This window comes from Choloepus didactylus, chromosome 6 (assembly GCF_015220235.1).
Source record: "Choloepus didactylus isolate mChoDid1 chromosome 6, mChoDid1.pri, whole genome shotgun sequence".
NCBI classification, from domain to species: Eukaryota; Metazoa; Chordata; class Mammalia; order Pilosa; family Megalonychidae; genus Choloepus; species Choloepus didactylus.
In genome coordinates, this window is record NC_051312.1 from 36,272,466 (window position 1) to 36,289,424 (window position 16,959).

The following is a 16,959-nucleotide window of genomic DNA, read 5'->3' on the forward strand; positions in this document are numbered from 1 at the left end:
CGGCAATTGTGAGTCACCTATTCCCCTCAAGTCAGTTCTCCCCCACTTTGTGGTGTGTGTGGGTCTGATTCTTGTGGAGTCCAATTGGTGCACCAAGTTTGGGTGTGTTGCTGGTGCTGTCTGCCCTGAATGTGGGGCGTGTGTCTGGGTGGTTAGGCAGGCAGGGCAGCTTTAATAAACAAAGCTCCCAGATGTTCCCAGAGATTTAAGGCTGTTGCAGGAGCTAAGCCTTCATTTCAGTCTTTCCACTGATTGTCTCTGCCGCTGACCCACAAGTCTTTGGTATTTGCATAGGGTCCCTGGGATTTCTGAGCGGTTCCCTCTTCCCAGCTGTGCTCTTCCAGGACCTCTGCTGAGGGAGGGCCGCGCCACGTCACTAGTGCACGCTGGCCTGCCAGGGAAGCCCTGGGTTGCTGGGCTGTGCAGGGGCGCTCCCAGCCCACTTCAAAGATGGCTGAATGGGATGCGTTAACTTCCCCCTTTTCACACAGCTCCGCCCTCCCAGCTCCGGGACAATCAGCCGTGGGTGTATTAAAGGCCACTGTCCACGGCTGACATTGTGGCTTGTGTGTAGTGCTGCGGGAAAGATTCCCCATCAGGCTGTGTTTCTTGGCGCGGCTCTGGGCTGTGGGCCTGGCCCTGGGCAGGAGCGTCCTCTGCCCACTGAGGAGATGGCTGCAAGAAATGTTTTTTTTTTACTCCTTTTGGCTCCCCTCTGCTCTTCTGGTCTCAAGACAATCAGCAGCAGGTGTGGGAAGGGGCATCCTCCATGCCAGACACCGAGGTGTTAGCCCAGCCCGCTCCCACCATGCTTCACTGCGTGGCTCTCCCTGTCTTATCTGCAGCCACTCTGGGCTTTTTTTTTTTTTTTAAAGAACTAGTCCGTCTCCAAATGCCAGCCCACTGTTTCCCCACACCGCAGGGCGGCCGTGGGACTTTCAGCCAGTTTACTCACTCATTTCAGAATGCAGGCTCCTGGTTTCACCAAATGCAAGTTCCCTGTGGATTTAGCAGACCTTGTCTGGCTGGTGCATTGCTGGCAGTGGTGTTCTGGGTCACTTTCTGGTTTTTATCTAGTATTTTTCATGGAGGTTTTTCTTTTGCCCTGTCTCACCTAGCCGCCATCTTAGGTTCTCCTGTAGGCATATCTTTTTGGCATGCTTTCACTGACCATAGGGGTAGTAGTCTGCTCTTTATACTCTATTTATTTCTTACAAATTGGTATGATATTTGACTGGGATCCTTTCCTGTTGCTCAATTTTAAGTGAAATTTTCCTGTACTTTTGGAAGAAGCAGTGCATTAGGATAGCTTTTTCCAGCTTTATCTCTCTAGAACTCCCTCTTCTGTTACTTTTGCAAAGTAACAAAAAACAGGTCTTTACTTTCTGACATGTGTCTCCTCTGCTTCCTTCCTCCCACTTTTATCTGGATCTCTTTTTTCCTTTGGCCTGATTGTCTCTGTCTCATTGATCTGGATACTTCTTCCAGTAGTTTCCCCTTATTGTAAGTGTTGTTTTGGAAGAGAGTTTTGGTTTGTTTGTTTCAAGAGTATATAGGGTCCAGAAATTTCTAGCACCAACAAACACTGCAATTTCCTTGCACTCATGCACTGGATACTGCAAAGTCCTTCCTGGTTTTGGATGCTGTCCTCTGTTCCCCTACACTTTTTGGTATCTGATGGCAATCTGGGATTTTCCAATGATCAGGATTTTTAAGAGTCCTGCTGCCTCCCTTTGTTTTCTTCCACATTGATACATACACTATACAGATTTGTATAGATCTCAGCTCAGCATTTTGTTGCTCCCTGCTCATACTTTGGGGATCACAGGGACACACTATTATCTGATTTTGTTGTTCGTGTTGTTCATGGAATTTTACTTTTGCTATTCTAATTGCTTGGTTTTTATAAGGGGATTCTGGACAATTTAAAAAATTCAACATTGCTGTTGCCATTTTCCCAAAATTCCTCTTAAAATTTTTTCTTTTTTTGGTAGATAAATGTTCTAAATCCTTATCTGACAATTTCAAATATGCACTCCTTTGGAGTCTAAAACTGTTGTTTGGTGTTGCAGCTAATTCATTCTTATGTTGGATTGCCTTCTCATGTATTTCATGATTATTAATGTGAGTTTGCTGCTTGACCTTATCTGTGGGAGTCTACAAGCCTATATTGGGGATGCTTGTCTCTGGAAAGCATTTTCTCCCTTAGGCATTCAAAGGGTGGGCAACAACAACCATAGCAACCACAGACCATGTCAGCTTCCTTCAATGGTCTCAGTTCAGTGTTGGAGTCTGACTCAGCTCCCCCTGGCCTTGGCCCAAGGCTAGTATCCAGAGAGTTCATCAACATCAACAGCACCCTAGGGTGGACTAACCTCCTGAAGCTCTAGCCCTAGCTCTCAGCTAGTTCATATTCCCCCTCCCCCCCTTTTTTTTTGTGAAGGGAAGAGGTCTTTAGAGACCACTTTACTTTTTGGGTGATGAGCAATAACTCAAAAGAATGTCCTAAGTAGGATACAGTTGTTCCAAAATGGAAGGGTCCTTCTGGGGACTAATCAGCCATGTCAGAAGTCAAAAACTCTTTCTTTCTTTTTAAATTCTAATAATTTTACTTGATTAAATATTGCTGTTGCCTATGCTGGATCAGTTTCCTCTGGCACACAGTATGCTCATTCAAATAAACATATTTTACAAAAAACTTAACCAAGTCTTATTTTATTTCTGTAAAAATTTATTGAATTTAGCTTTAAAAATGTTCTTATCGCTTATATTCTTTTCAAATCTTTTGAACTTTATTTTGGTTACTTTTCTCATCTCTATCCTCTATGTCCCCTTCTGTGTTGTGATCTATTCTCCTTGCTGTTCCTTTCAATTCTGTCATCATTTCTGTGATTATTTTTTCTCTGCCTGCTCAAATTTCATATATTTCTGTTTTCTATCTCCTGTTTTTTATCCTTTGCTAATCTCTCCCCCACATTTTTATTTTTAGCTTTGTGATATTTATTCACAGAGGCAATTGTTTGATGATTTTTAAATTCACAGCAAAAAGTTAAGTCTGAATTGTTAATGACAATATATTTCTGCCAAATGTTTTCTGGTAAGTTTTGCTTCTCTTTCCTACCTTTTTCTTATATTTTTGAATTAATGTTGGGCTTGCTCTGTTTATTACTCAAACTCCAATGGATTTTCCTGGCTAGGCTATTTGTAGAAAGTTCCTTCAGACGTAGTGGGTTTTTGCTGATATTTTATGAAATAGTTATTTCTGCTCAGCTTCTGCTAGAATTCATTCTGTGTGGCTTCTGTGTCAATTTTAACTGCCTTTGGCAACCTTTTTTTTTTTTTTTTTATTACCCTGGGGGTCCTATCAATGTCCTAATTTTACTACAAATGCAATTTGTTGGTGATTTTTCCATGTGTGATATCCAGAATAAGTAAATTATCTCACACTGTCATGTTCATAATGGAAGATAAGTTGACTCTCTTAATTCCTATATTACATTATATCACCTCTTCAGTATTATATAGTAATTAAGTGAAGAGATTCTTAACCATAAAATAATTACATTAAATTTTTAAAATCTCTTGTTTACAGAAATACATCACACAGAGCTGAATAAGTAGTCTTTGAGACCCTCAATGATTTTTTAGTAGGCTATATGAAAATGCAGTTCCATGAAGATTTTGTTTCATGATTTCAAAGAGGAAAGATATTTCAATGTATATGTTTTCCATCCACCTTACAGATTATCAATATTCTTCATCACCAGCGGAAGAACACCTGACTTATTTCATGTACCTAGATTCCATGGTTCCCAATACCACCACCTCTATATACTTATGCTGGAATAAAGAAGAGAAAACTGACTGGAAAGATTCTTCACAGAAGGTAAATAAAACAACAAAAAAGAATACTACCCAAGCAATGGAAAAAGTAAAGGAGAAGTGACTGAAACATTCTGTGTGGGGTTATTTCATGTCAACCCTTTAGTCATCAAGGGCTAGTAACCAGGAAGAAGTTAGAGCCACCTAGCGGCAAATAATCTGGAAAAGAAGTCAGAAGTCAAGGCAATAGTTTTCAGCATTCCTGCAAGGTGACCTACCTTTTCCAAAACTTTGGCAATTCGGGTGCCAATTTGTTCAAGTGACTGTTGGGGATATTGGTCCTTGCCAAGATTTTGCAATACCTAGAATAGGAAGGAAGATGGTTGATTAGCGAGAGGAAATGAGGCAGGATCTAGATGACTGGGTTGGGAACTATACCACAAAAGCAAACTGTTTCTCTGAGATACATGCTGTGGTCCTGTTGGTAAGGTATTCTGTGTGAGACAAATTTTGGGGTTATTTTACCTCACCCCACTGCTGTCCTTTCCCACTTAATGAAGATTTTACAGATATATAAAACACATTTCTTATAGCAACATTAGAAAATAGAGATAATGGAAAAAAACTATTAGCAATCCTGTCACCCAGACACAAGCACTGTTAATATCTTTATATATATTGTTCAGATATTTTCTATGTTCAAACACATATATATGCACATATATTATTTTTCTCACAGAATACAGGCTTATATTGTAGATATTATTCTTGTTACCTATGTTTTCACATAATATATTCTGAAAGTTTCTTCATGTCAACAAGCATATTTCTACTATATCTTTCTTAACGGCTTCATTGTATACTAGCTTATATCTCTATAAAAATTTATTTGACAAATCCTCTGCTGGATATTTGTGGCATTTTTTAAAATTCTTTGCTATCTATATATATGCATATATAATATATATATGCATATATAATCCCTAGGTCTGCCCTCCTTCCCTTCCTTTTTATCAAGAATGCCAAATAGGAAAATCAACCACCCCAAATATTTCTCACAAGACCCTTGGTCTGATGGCAATGAAGAATGCTCCCCATCTTGAGGAGTGAATCACAGTTATGATTTCTTGGTCATACTGAAGCACATAAACTGAGTTCCAGGGACTGGAAGAAATTAGGCTTGGCCTAAAGTCACCTACATGATAGACAACTGAAAACAAGCAAAAAATAAGGCCTGGCTACTTGGGCTTTCTGCTATCAGCTGCACCATGGCTGTGAGGCTAAAAAACACAGGCAGACTGAACAGAGCACTCACCTCTGTCAACTGACTCTCACCCGTGTAGTGTAAGCTGGCTCGGTTGGAAACCCCATGCAAGTGGTCCAGGGTGTGCATACTTGTGGGGAGATTGCCATTGCAAAGAGGCTCCATAGCTGGCTGCTGTATCGGGGTTGCAAAGTCTATGTGTTCTGTGATGCTGAAACATGGAGATGGCAAATTAGCCACTGAGAATTTGAGTGGGTGAGGAGAGACAGAGCATGAACGACCAGCTGATCAGAACTTCAGTATACTGTTAGGAATGCCTGGAACCACAGACTCTCAGACTGGAAGAGATTTTAGAAGTTACTTAATCTCGTCCCCCATTTTACAGGTGGCGAGGACTCCGGTGCCTAGCAATGAGTATTTTTTGAATGTGTAAATAGAAGTTGTACTCCAGGTCAAAGTGGCAACATTGGGATCTGAATTCTGAACTCAGTTTTTTTTTCCCAACCTACCCAAGCTGCCTCCTTTCTATCCACTGTGGTGCCTGATTTGCTCACAGCTGCTAGCCACCTTTTCTCACTGTGGAGATTTTAAACCAGGTATTCTTCTAAGAGTTCTTCTTCCAGGGTATACTAGTGATAAAACCCACAAGTGGTTATCTTTTACTTTCCCTTTATGCGTAGAAGTGCACTTGTCTCCACAGAAAAAGTGACCTAGGGTTTACACTGTAAACTTAACACAGGTATAGCTGTGCATTGAATCTGTATGTAAGATGTAAGGACTTCCTTTCATGGTTTCAAAGTAGTCACTTTCCCATTATATATAGGCTAATGTTACAGACTATTATATGTACCGATATGGCAAATTGGCATTTACAAAATTTTACTTCCAGCTATTTAAAAAGTTTCACATAGGCAAATTATTCATTCATTCAATATTTATTGAGAGACTATTAAATGTCAGATACCAGGACTATAATGATTAGCAAAACATACCTAGTCCCTGCTGTTATGGAGCTCATTAGTCTTATGAGTTATTCAATTATCTTCACAGCTGTGATAAGTTATGAGAAATAAAAACATGGTACAATGACAGTACACTATAGGATGGTATATATTTCCTCCACACTGCTGGAGGAGATAGTGATGAGTGATGGATTCTCTGAGGGAATAAGATTTAAGTTGAGACCAGAAGGATGAGTCAGCATTAACAAGGTGAAAAGAAGAGGGAAGGCCCTGACTGGATAGAGGGGCATAGTTGAGGATGAAAAGAAAAACAAGAAATAGATTATGAAGGGGTTTGCAGGCCACTGTAGAGGGCAACAGGAAGTTATTACAGGGTTTTAAGCATGATGTGACTTAAATTTGAAGAATAATTCTGAATACTGTGGAGAGAATGGATTGAATAAAGGCAAGAGCAAATAAAGCAAGATGACCAGCTGTCAGGCTCTTGGAGGAGATGATAGTGATTTGGTTTAAGACGGCAGTCATGGAGATGGGAAAAAAGCAGATGGTTGTGAAAAATACTCAGGAGTAAAACTGAGAAGAATCAGTTTTATAGGATTTGAGGGGTTAGGGAAAGGAAATGTCAAGGATAACTTCCAAGTTTCTGGCTTGATCATAGCTGGAGCCATCTGCTAAGAATGGAAAGATAGAAAACAAACAGGTTTTCTGGAAGGTGAATGGCCAAGAAAATTATGAGTATATTTTTCTTGAGCTTGGGGTGGCTGAGAAATATCCAGGCAGAGAGGTCAGATATATAATTGGATATATAATTGGATAAATCTGCTTTGAAGAGAGGCCTGGGTTGGAGATTCAAATTTGGGAGCTGTCAATATATCATTGGTGACTAAAGTCCTGGAAAAGATCGGTCCGAATAAGTGATTGTAAATAAGAAGGCTTAGTGGTAATTCCTAGAGAACTTAGACATTCAAAGGTTAGAACAGAGGCCAGAAAGAGAGAATGAGTGTATAGAGAGGAAAAAGCAGTAACCTGTGAGGCAACTTTGCTCAGCTTGTGTCTCAGTAGGTGTTTGTTAATCAGGATTTGCTCTGTCTCCCTTTTCAAGTACACAGTATCAATGAGAGATCATGGGTTTTGTGCTTCTAGAAAGAGGGATCCCGTCTTCAAACTAAATAAGTTATACCTGTCTTCTGGATAGCCTAAAAAGTGTGGCTAAAGGACTGAGAAGGGGGGCACATTTGCTGCTTCAGTACAATGGGCTGAGCCCACCTGTGGGTTGTGGTCAGAAAAGGTCACCCTTTGAACCATCAGTCCTGGAAAGGATGACTCTTCTAATAGCTGCTGACAAAGAAGGGCATCCCAAATGAGCCGAGGTCTAGTAGGTTCACAGGTACACAAAATGCCATGAAGGAGGGGGGTGTTTCAGATACTCACTCAATGTTTTTTGAAGAAACTGCAAGCCAGGTACTCACGATGGCAGTCAGCTCTACCCAGCGGAGTCTGAGGCACTCGTCTGGACTGGGCCAGCCCAGACTCTGGTAATCACGCTTTTTTCCTGGAAGGAAGGAACATCACGAATCAACACAATCACAAAAGAATAGAACAGAACCCAAAGTTGCTTATTCTGTGGATATTACTTCACTCAGATTGATGTATTTGGAGGTGTCAGTCATTCTTCCGGTCTTCAGAATTTCCACCATCTACAGATCTAATTAAAACCTTGTCTTTCATGGAAGAGGAATAAGGATCATCTTTAAGTAAAGCTATGTTTGCAAAGATCAATGGTGAAGTAAAAGCAAATGTTTCCTTTTTTGGATTTAAGATTGATGAACATGAGATAAGGGTTAAGATATCCTTCAATGTTAAGCATTTTACAGGACTTAACTTTTACTTCTTCACATTATGATTTTATAACAACTGTAACTTACTCCGTAGAAACACATCTTTCTAAAGCAGGGTTTGATAACTTGATACTTTGGGCAGGATAATTCTTTGTCGTGGGGGCTGTCCATTGTATTGTAGGATGTTTAGCATCCTTGGCCTCTACCCACTAGATGTCAGTAGTATACTCCCCCAGATATGACAACTAAAACTGTCTCCAGACATTGCCAAATATCCTCTGGACAGCAAAATCACCGTTGGTAGAGAACTGCTGTAAAGAAAAGCAGCAGGATAGGAAATAATGATAATGAAAGGCTATCATTTACCTTAAGAGCACTTATTGTGTGTCATATCCTCTGCTAAGCGTTTCGCAACCACAACTTCATGAGGTAGGTTTTAATCCTCACTTCTCAGATGAGGAAACAGAGGTTCAGAGAGATTAAACGACTTGCCCAAGGTCACCTGGCTAGAAGGTGGCAGAGCTGGGATCCAAATCCAGGTCTGACTCTAACATGCCTGCCCCCAATCACCTTGCTATTTAAAGACACATAGGGCTTTTAAAACTTTATTTATTGATATCCTTCACAGTAATACCTTCTGTGTGCAGGCCCTTTACTTAGACTAAGTTCCCTCAAAAAGAGCAGAACCAAGTCTGTCTCTTCTGAAGGAATTACAATGAAATGGATGGGAAGGAGACCTTTAGTTCTGAATAACACTCTCTATACTGTAGGAATTTATCAACAATAGAAAATGGTTTGAGATATAGGCAGGGGTTTAGATTTAGATTTTAATAAAACAGAAAAGAACAGTTTGGAAGAGTTTCAAACTAACCCTGTTTAAATTAATACCTTCAGGAAACAAATCATAAATTTCACAATAAAGCTCATTTTTCTTTTATATTTAAGAAATTCATTTGAGAAATATTTATTAAGTATATATTATAAGGGGTTAGGAACTGTGTAAGACACAAGAGATATGAAGAGGAATAATAAGAGGGCCTGCCCTTGAGCTCACATTCTAGTGAGGAAGGTAAACATAGATAAAATCATTAAAATACAATAGGATATGTGCTACAGTGAAAATATAAAACAATCGCACACAGAGAGCAACTAATTTTGCCTGAAGGCACCAAGGAAGAGATGGCACCTGAACTTGAACAAGTGATATTTCAGCACCCATGCAGAGGCAACAGCAGGTGCCAAGGCATGGAGGTAAAATAAGAGCATGGTTGGTTCAGAGAATGGTGCTGAAGGGCAGATAGAGGACAGGTGGTAAAGGGTCTTGTACAGCACACTAGGAAGTTTGGACTTCGTCCTGTAGGCAATGGGAAGCCTTCGAGCCCACATTTCTCCATCTTGTTCACAAGGATATCATAAGAGGCTCTGTTAAATGCCTTGCTGAAATCCAGTTACATTATGTCTATGGCACTTCCCTGGTCTTCCAGTCTAGTAGCCCTAACCAAAAAAGGAAATGAAATTAGTTAAGCATCACTAGTTCTATTAATTCTTGGTAAATCTACAATGGTTCTTAATGATTACCACTGCCACCCACCCCCCTGCCCAAGGGCTCACAAACTACGTGTTTAATAATTTGGTATAGAACGTTGTCAGGATTTATCATGAGGCTTATCAGTTGGTAGTTAACAGAATCCGTATCTGTTTGAAAATTGGGATACTGAACCTCTCTAGTATTCTAGCACCTCTTCCATGCTTTATGAATCTTCAGTTTAATGACAGTAAGTAGTCTATGAGTTCATTTGCAAGTATCTTCATTGCTATACCTGGGCCCATGAGTTTGAATCCATTTAAAGCTGCTTAAGTGCTCACATACCATCTAAACCTTACTGAGATTTAATTTTCACTTTGATAAGAAACTTTTAATTTTTTGTTTATGAAAGTAATAGACTCACTATAAAATATTTATAAAATCGAAAAGTACTTATATGAAAATAAAAGTCACCTATAGCTCTATCAGCACCCTCAGCAGAAATGACTACCTTTTGATGTATTTCCCTCCAGACTTCTTTTTATGTGCTTGTTTATTATAATATATTACATCAATTTAAGATGCTATCAACTGTAAGGTGCACATTTCCCAAGGTTTAAGACAGAAAAAACTGCCAATTATTATTTTAAGATAATATCAATTGTAAGATGTAGCCCCTTATAAGAGAGAGATTGAAATGTGAAAAAAATGTATAGCTGAAACAGAGCATATATATTATTTTACAAAATCTGAAGTATTGTCTATATATGATATTTCATAAACCACTTTGTTCATTTAATATATCACAAACATCTTGGCTACATAGTACACAACATGGACATGCTGTGGTTTATTTAGCAGTTCCCAACATTTAAGTTTTCTCCAAATTTTTACCGTGAAAAATAATCCTGGGATGCACATCCGTGTACTTACATCTTTGGCACTTGTATGTTGATTTACATAGGGTAAATTACTAGAAGTAGAATAGCTGGCATATTTTAAAACTTTTAGATACATCTGGTAAAACAAAATAGTTTTGATTAACTTTCACGTGTATTACTCATCTAAAGACAATCTGATAAGCAAAAATGGAATCTCACTGTTTATGCAATGTTTTATGATTGCTAGTGAGGCTGAACATTTTCTCATGTGTATGCGTGTGTGTGTGTGTGTGTGTGTGTGTATGTATGTGTATTTGGTGCATTGCCTCTGTACTTCATACATTTTTTTACTGAAATGCTGTTTTCATACTTATTTATAGGTGCTCCTTAAATGATGGCTGTTGATACCATTTGCTTATCATATATTTTGGAAATACTTTGTCTCAGTCCTTTATCATGTTTTCTGGTGCCATAATTTTTTTGGGCATGTGGTGGTTAAATCTATAGATCTCTCTCTTTCATCCTTTCTCTCTTTCTCTCTTGCCTTAGAAAGTCCTTCTCCATCTTAAGAATATATAAACATTCATCTAAATTTTCTTCTTTTATGATTGTATTACATTTACTATTTAATTCTTTGGAATTTTCATTTCTATAGTGATGTTTTACAGTTTGAATATCTTTTTCCTTGATACAAAAAACAGGCCTAATGGAGAAATTAGGTCTTTCTTCTGTAACCTGTTAATACATGCTAACTACTTTCAACAGTAGAGGTGTTTACTTTTCACTTTAAACATGACAAAATGTCCTTTTTGGTGTCCTTAATATTTTTCATAAATCATAGTTCATTCTAGGACTTAGTCAAGCTGTCCCCATTCTTAATATCTGATTATGTGCCTTTCAGGCTTGGTATGTACTTCATACCATATAAAACAAGACACAATTAAATGAAGTTACCTTTAATGTTCAAAGTCTAAGGCAATGAAAATTTCTTTTTTAAAAAGGAGGTGATTTTTTTAAAAAGGAATTGTATCACTACTACTTAATTCCTGGAAAAGAAAGTCAAGTACACTCTTGGCCCTTAACCTGGAATCCAGACACGGGCTTCAGGGAAACTATGAACTCCTGAAAGTACATGCCAAAGTTTGACATATATGCATTTTGTTTTCCGGGAGAACTTCCAAAGCATTCATTTGATGCTTAAAGAGATATCTGACACACAAACATGTTGTTAATAAGAGCTAAAATGTATTGAGCATTATGTGCCCAGTGCATTTTAAGCACTTTTTATGTATAAACGCATATGATCCTCACAATCACCCTATGAGGTAGGTGCTATTATTACCCCCGTATAGAAAGGAAAATGAGGCACAGGGAGGTAAATGGCAGAAATGGTGTTGGAATCCAGGCAATCTGTCTCAAACTTACACTTTTATAGATTACACTGGACTGTCAAGTTAAGAACTGAAAACATATTCAAGCTCGTGATAAGAATATAAGCCAAAGAGTTAATGGTAAACTGCTTTCTTGTTCATTTAGCCCTTCTCATCTGAACTATCTCAAGTCATGAACACTTCTTTGTGAGAAATAAGGAGTGAAATCTGAAGGAAGAAACTGACATATTTAACATCCAAATTTACCTTGTGGCCCAGGAGATGCCACCTTTGGGCCAGTGATTTCAAGGTTTGCTTGGTAACGATGTGCATTTTCTGCTTGATTTGATTCTGTCTTTTTCCCAGGAGTTTTCTTTTGATCTCCTTTGGGTTTCTTTACACGTTTGACTTGGAATGTGATCTGGGAAAGGGAAACATTTTAGAAACAAATGAGACCAATTATAAAATCTTTCTCCCTGGGGATAATGGTGGCTTTAAGAATAAACCAATCTTGTGCTAGAGTAAAGTTCTTTTCTTCTATTTAATTCTTAAAGGTCTAAATGGAAACTGTTTAGTGAATGAACAAAAATAATCTTGCCTGGAAGACTGTATGGAGGAAACTGAAAATTAAGATGCTGCACTGGGTACTTACAAGTCTGCAGGCCTTGAGTGTGACTTCACATCCATCCCATCTTCTGCCTCCCAGAAGAGCTAGCAATACATAAGCAATACAAAAGGCTTCCTACAGTGCAATGGGAAGGCTGTTACAGGAGTGTGGAGTAAAGTAGTGCCACACACTCCACAGAAACCTCACACTTTGCAAACTAGGAACTCCTCAAAGACCTGTTCTACAATTTGGTCAGGACTGAGTTAGCAAAGTCTTACCCATTCTGTTGCTTCATCATCTTCACTTCTACAGTCTCCATAGCAAGAGCTTCTGGCCACTCCATCTTGGGGACCTTTTTTCAGTACCCGTATTCCCTGCAAGTCCAGACGCCGCCCTTTCATCTCCAGGGCTCCCCCGAAGCTTTCCAGAGGCCATGCCTGTTGAAATTCATCCACCAAAGCCAGTATGTCTTCTGACATCTTTGTTTCATCTGAATTCTCCATCTCATCAGAACCATTGCTTTCCTCAACCACTGTACCTGAAATTCAAGGGCCAGCATGTTTTTAAAAGTTACATAGTTACATAGAACTCATTCAAGGACTTGAGTGACTCCAACCTTCTGAGCAAAGTTTTTGCTCTTAGAGGCACTTTTATACCCACCTTCATAAAAATACCATTCAGTATCTTCAAAATTCATAAAAAAATACCATCTTTGTCATTTAGCTTTTGCCAAAAGCCTAGCTGAAAACAGTGGCAACAGCTAGTGGCAGGCAGTCATAGGTCATGTCGGTACTGAGCGTGAGGACAGCCATGTTGTGTACTGTTTTGAAAGAAGACCCACTTGCTCTAGATGCTAGGCTTATAGGCAGCAAAAATGAGCTTATCACGGTGTATTATTTATTTAATACTTGGGATTCTTCAAGTTTTATTCAAATATCATATGAAATATCACAGCTGCGTTTCCAGACCATATAACCTGCTTAATTGCCTTAACTGAACAATGATTTGTTTAGTGGAAGATTACCCAATTTCACATGAAGGCTCCAATTTTCACTAATGGTTGAAATAAGAAGTAACAATAACTAGTATAATTTTTTCCTAAAATGGTTACCAAGATATCATTTGTTATGTTCAAATCTTTTATTTGTAAAGACTCTCATGGACACCTCAGTGCATGGACTAGAAAAATTCTCTCTCCTAAGAAGTCAATATGCCTCATTTATCAGACACTGTAGGCTACACAATGCTCCAAGTTCCCCTCTATGCTTAGAAAACTAGGAAGATCAAAATAAAATTAGCCTGTTTCTTAGTAGAATGCTTTCCTTTCTTTTATTCTTTTCTATTTAACTTTTGTTGTTTATTTTGATTTAGTTATTGAATCCCATATGAGAGTTCCATGGAAGGCATCTCCAATCCTTTTTGGAAATAGATGGGGTACAAAAAAAGACAACAAAATGTTATTTTGTTATAGACAGTCTGAGAGCTCTGGGTCACTTGCTTACAAAATGCCAGTCTACAGTATCCCAGTGCAATAACCTTCAGCTGTATATAACTCCCGCTTGTTCAGTGATTTAGAACACGGTATTAATAAGGCCAAGGTCAGGATTCTTATATCCATTTTGCCTAGATGTATGGTCATAGTGAGCAATCCATCTTAGAAATGTTTCTGAGGAGGCTTGGGGTGGAGAAAAGTGGCTGGCTTTCATGTTTCAGCCACTTACCTGAAAACAACACTCTGAGCCCTGCTTGCAGGAGGTGAACAGCACCGCTCTTGCTGTGGTGGCCCCTCCATCCCCCATCCCACTTTTTATTCCAGGAAGTGGGAAGGTCTGTTGCTAGGCTGGGAGTGCTACTAGAAATCTCTAAGTGTTGTTCTTTCCGGAATAAGCTAGATGGCTCTTCTATTTGTTAACAAGTGAAGCAAAAGGTACATCTTTTCAAGTAACTTCCTCTTAGATTTTCTGATTCAATGTGCTAGTTTCTACCGCCTTTTAAATTATAAAGTTATGAAACGAGCACAAAGTAAACTAGGGGTTTGCAAAAGCTTTTTCTTTAGGATATTCAGACAAAAGTAGGTGGTTGGCTTATTTGCCTAAATTATGTGGGCAGTAGTATATATGGTAGGGTTAGCAAAGAATTCTAATTTTTAGTTTTCGTCTTGCTTGCTTCCACACTCCTAATGCCTAGTTAGCACTGTACTGGCACACAGCAGTCACAAAACAGCTGCAGAATGAATTACTGGAACTCAGGAATAACTTGGTTTGTGAGGTTCTTGTAGATCTCTTGCTCCTGCCTCTGCCTTGCTCTGTTAGTGATAAAGCCTTTTTAAATGCTAATGTTTACCTTGTCATTTGTTAATGTATTACTGACCCAGCTGAATGGTAAGCAACTTTTAGCATAGCTTCTGGCAGAGAGTAACTGTTCCTTAATCTGATCTAAAAATTTCTTAGTAGCCAACCCAGAAAAGCTGCTGGACAGGGTTGTTATCAGGGCTCCAAAGAGCAACTTAATTAGAAGAATTGCCCAGTATCTGAGTTAGCAACAGAATTTATCATCTTATTTTAGCTTCCTCTTTTCTTCTCCTATGGCTACCAAGGGATTCTTTGTACCAGGTCCTGAGACAGGAAAGGGTTTTTGATAAATTTGGTCCCAGCCAAGTACACAGGCTTAAAGAAAAGTGGCTTTTTGACCAAAGGGAAACTGCAGATAACTACTTCCCCAGTGCACTATTTGAGCTGCATTTGAATGCTGTGGTTATAGGGCTTACATCCTTTCAGTTACTACTGGTATTTGAAAAGCATTCACGTTGTTTAGCTGCAAAAAGTTCCTAAAGGTTAATGCTTCCCTGTGCCCTTATCAGATAGTGATACATCATTATTAAAAAGTTCTTAGAGAGAAAAGGGCTTTCATTGAGTTAAAAGCACAGAAGCTCAAAACAGCACTTCCTGCTGTACTTGTAGGTGGTACAGTTGGAGAGGGAGTCAGGGGCCAAACTGCCTCATATCCCACCCTAAGATATTTGGACTTTTCCTATGGATGATACAGAGTCATTGAAAATTTCAAACATAGGCAACTTACCTGATTAGATCCCTTTGAAGGATACCCAAGAAACTGATAATTTGCTTCCGTTTTTAAAATTTTGTACCAATTATATATATTTTCTCTTTCCCCTATCCTACACACACACGTGTGCGCGCATACCACAGAATGGAGTAAAAGATTAGATATAGGGAATCCAATTAATGAGGCTACTGCAATGGTCCAGGTAGAAATGTACAAAGTCTCAATTCAGGAGTGGCAGCAGGAATAGAGGAAGAGATGATGGATTCAACAGGTCTCAGGGACTGACTGAATACAGGGGTGCCTGGATGAGTTGTGGTACCATTAACAGAGATCAGGAGCATAGGAATTAGAAACAGTTCAGGAAACAGAGCAGAAGTGAGGACAAGCTCAATTCTAGATATATTAAATTTGAAGTGCCCGTGGCACATCCAGATAAAGAGTCCATTAGACGAGTGAAAATAAAATGTGGAGTTGTAGAGAATGTTTTGGCTGAAAATATAGATTTGGAGTCACTGGTATACTCAAAGGTAGCTGGATCACCAAGAGATAACACAGAGAGGGATATGAAAAGAAGACCAAGGTTAGACCCTGGGGAATCCAACAAATGAGGGACAGAACAAAGAATAAATGAAAGAAATTGGAAAAGTTGGTCTAAGGATAGGAAGACAGCCAAAAGTAAATGATTTACCAGAGGCCAAAAGGAGGAGGAGAGTTTCAAGAAGTAGGTAGTTGTCCATAGTTCCAAATGCAGAAAAGTGGTTAAGTAGGATGTGTAGTAAAAAGAAGTCATTATTTTGGCAATTATGAATTGACTGATGTTAACAAGAACTACCCAGTATAGTACAGCTCAAAATGTGGTCACAAAATATAATTTATTCTAAATCTCCAAATTTTACTGGGTTCATGTAAATAAAATTTATCTTCCTTTTTTCAATAACTTAATAGACAAGTGATATTAAGAGGACTAGTACATAAATGAATCAAATTTGTTCCAGTAAAATAAGACACTAAGGCAGAGAAAAAAGATGTGTGAAAAGCATTTTCTCAATACAGCTTGTCTTCTGCCTCACCATCTGAGGGTAACCTGCATGATTCTACAATATAATGAGTGATAGCTAAAAGAAGGAAACAAACTCTTGCAAGTAAAGAAAAGCCTAAGCTTAAAGTTTGAGAACTGATTTTTTCCCAGAAGCCCAGTTCAGGCCAAGTCAACTTACTTTCAAGTCTAAGGGCATCTGAGTCCCTCCCTGAACTCTCAACAGAGTGTGCAGGGTCCTCCTCTGCTCCTCTCTCAGGGGGCTCTTCTTCAACAGCATCCAGTGACTGTGGGTTGTCAAAATATTTCTGTTTGTCATGGTTGTTGTCCAGGGTTTTCTCATGACAATTACCTCAATGACAAGAGACACAGATATAGTACATTAGAAACATATCTCCTGTGTAGTCCCATAGCTCAAGGTCCCAAAATATTAAGAAGAACAGAAAAGATGACAATGTCAGTTTTCTCTAGCAGAACACACAAAAATCAGTGAGCTAGAGAACCCAAAGCCAGATAATTATTGTGATTTTAGCTTTTCCACAGAAGTTCAAGTTTCACCTGCTAGGCTACTGTAAGAAACAAGAATTTGGG

At 38.9% G+C, this 16,959-nt stretch overlaps 1 protein-coding gene across 5 annotated transcripts in view; it reads right to left on the bottom strand.

Moving 5' to 3' along the window:
* The window catches only part of TTC17 (tetratricopeptide repeat domain 17), a 164,500-nt gene that overhangs the window by 57,477 nt on the left and 90,064 nt on the right, over positions 1-16,959 (bottom strand). For 3 of the 5 annotated variants that reach the window (XM_037838736.1, XM_037838735.1, XM_037838738.1), the window contains 6 exons: positions 16,550-16,720; positions 12,548-12,807; positions 11,930-12,083; positions 7,480-7,600; positions 5,138-5,297; positions 4,101-4,184 (listed from right to left, as the gene is read on the bottom strand). In XM_037838736.1, coding sequence (XP_037694664.1) covers positions 4,101-4,184; positions 5,138-5,297; positions 7,480-7,600; positions 11,930-12,083; positions 12,548-12,807; positions 16,550-16,720 — 950 coding nt within the window. Of the gene's footprint in view, positions 1-4,100; positions 4,185-5,137; positions 5,298-7,479; positions 9,381-11,929; positions 12,084-12,547; positions 12,808-16,549; positions 16,721-16,959 lie in introns of those variants that run through there. The other 2 variants (XM_037838737.1, XR_005217353.1) reach the window with 2 other exon arrangements.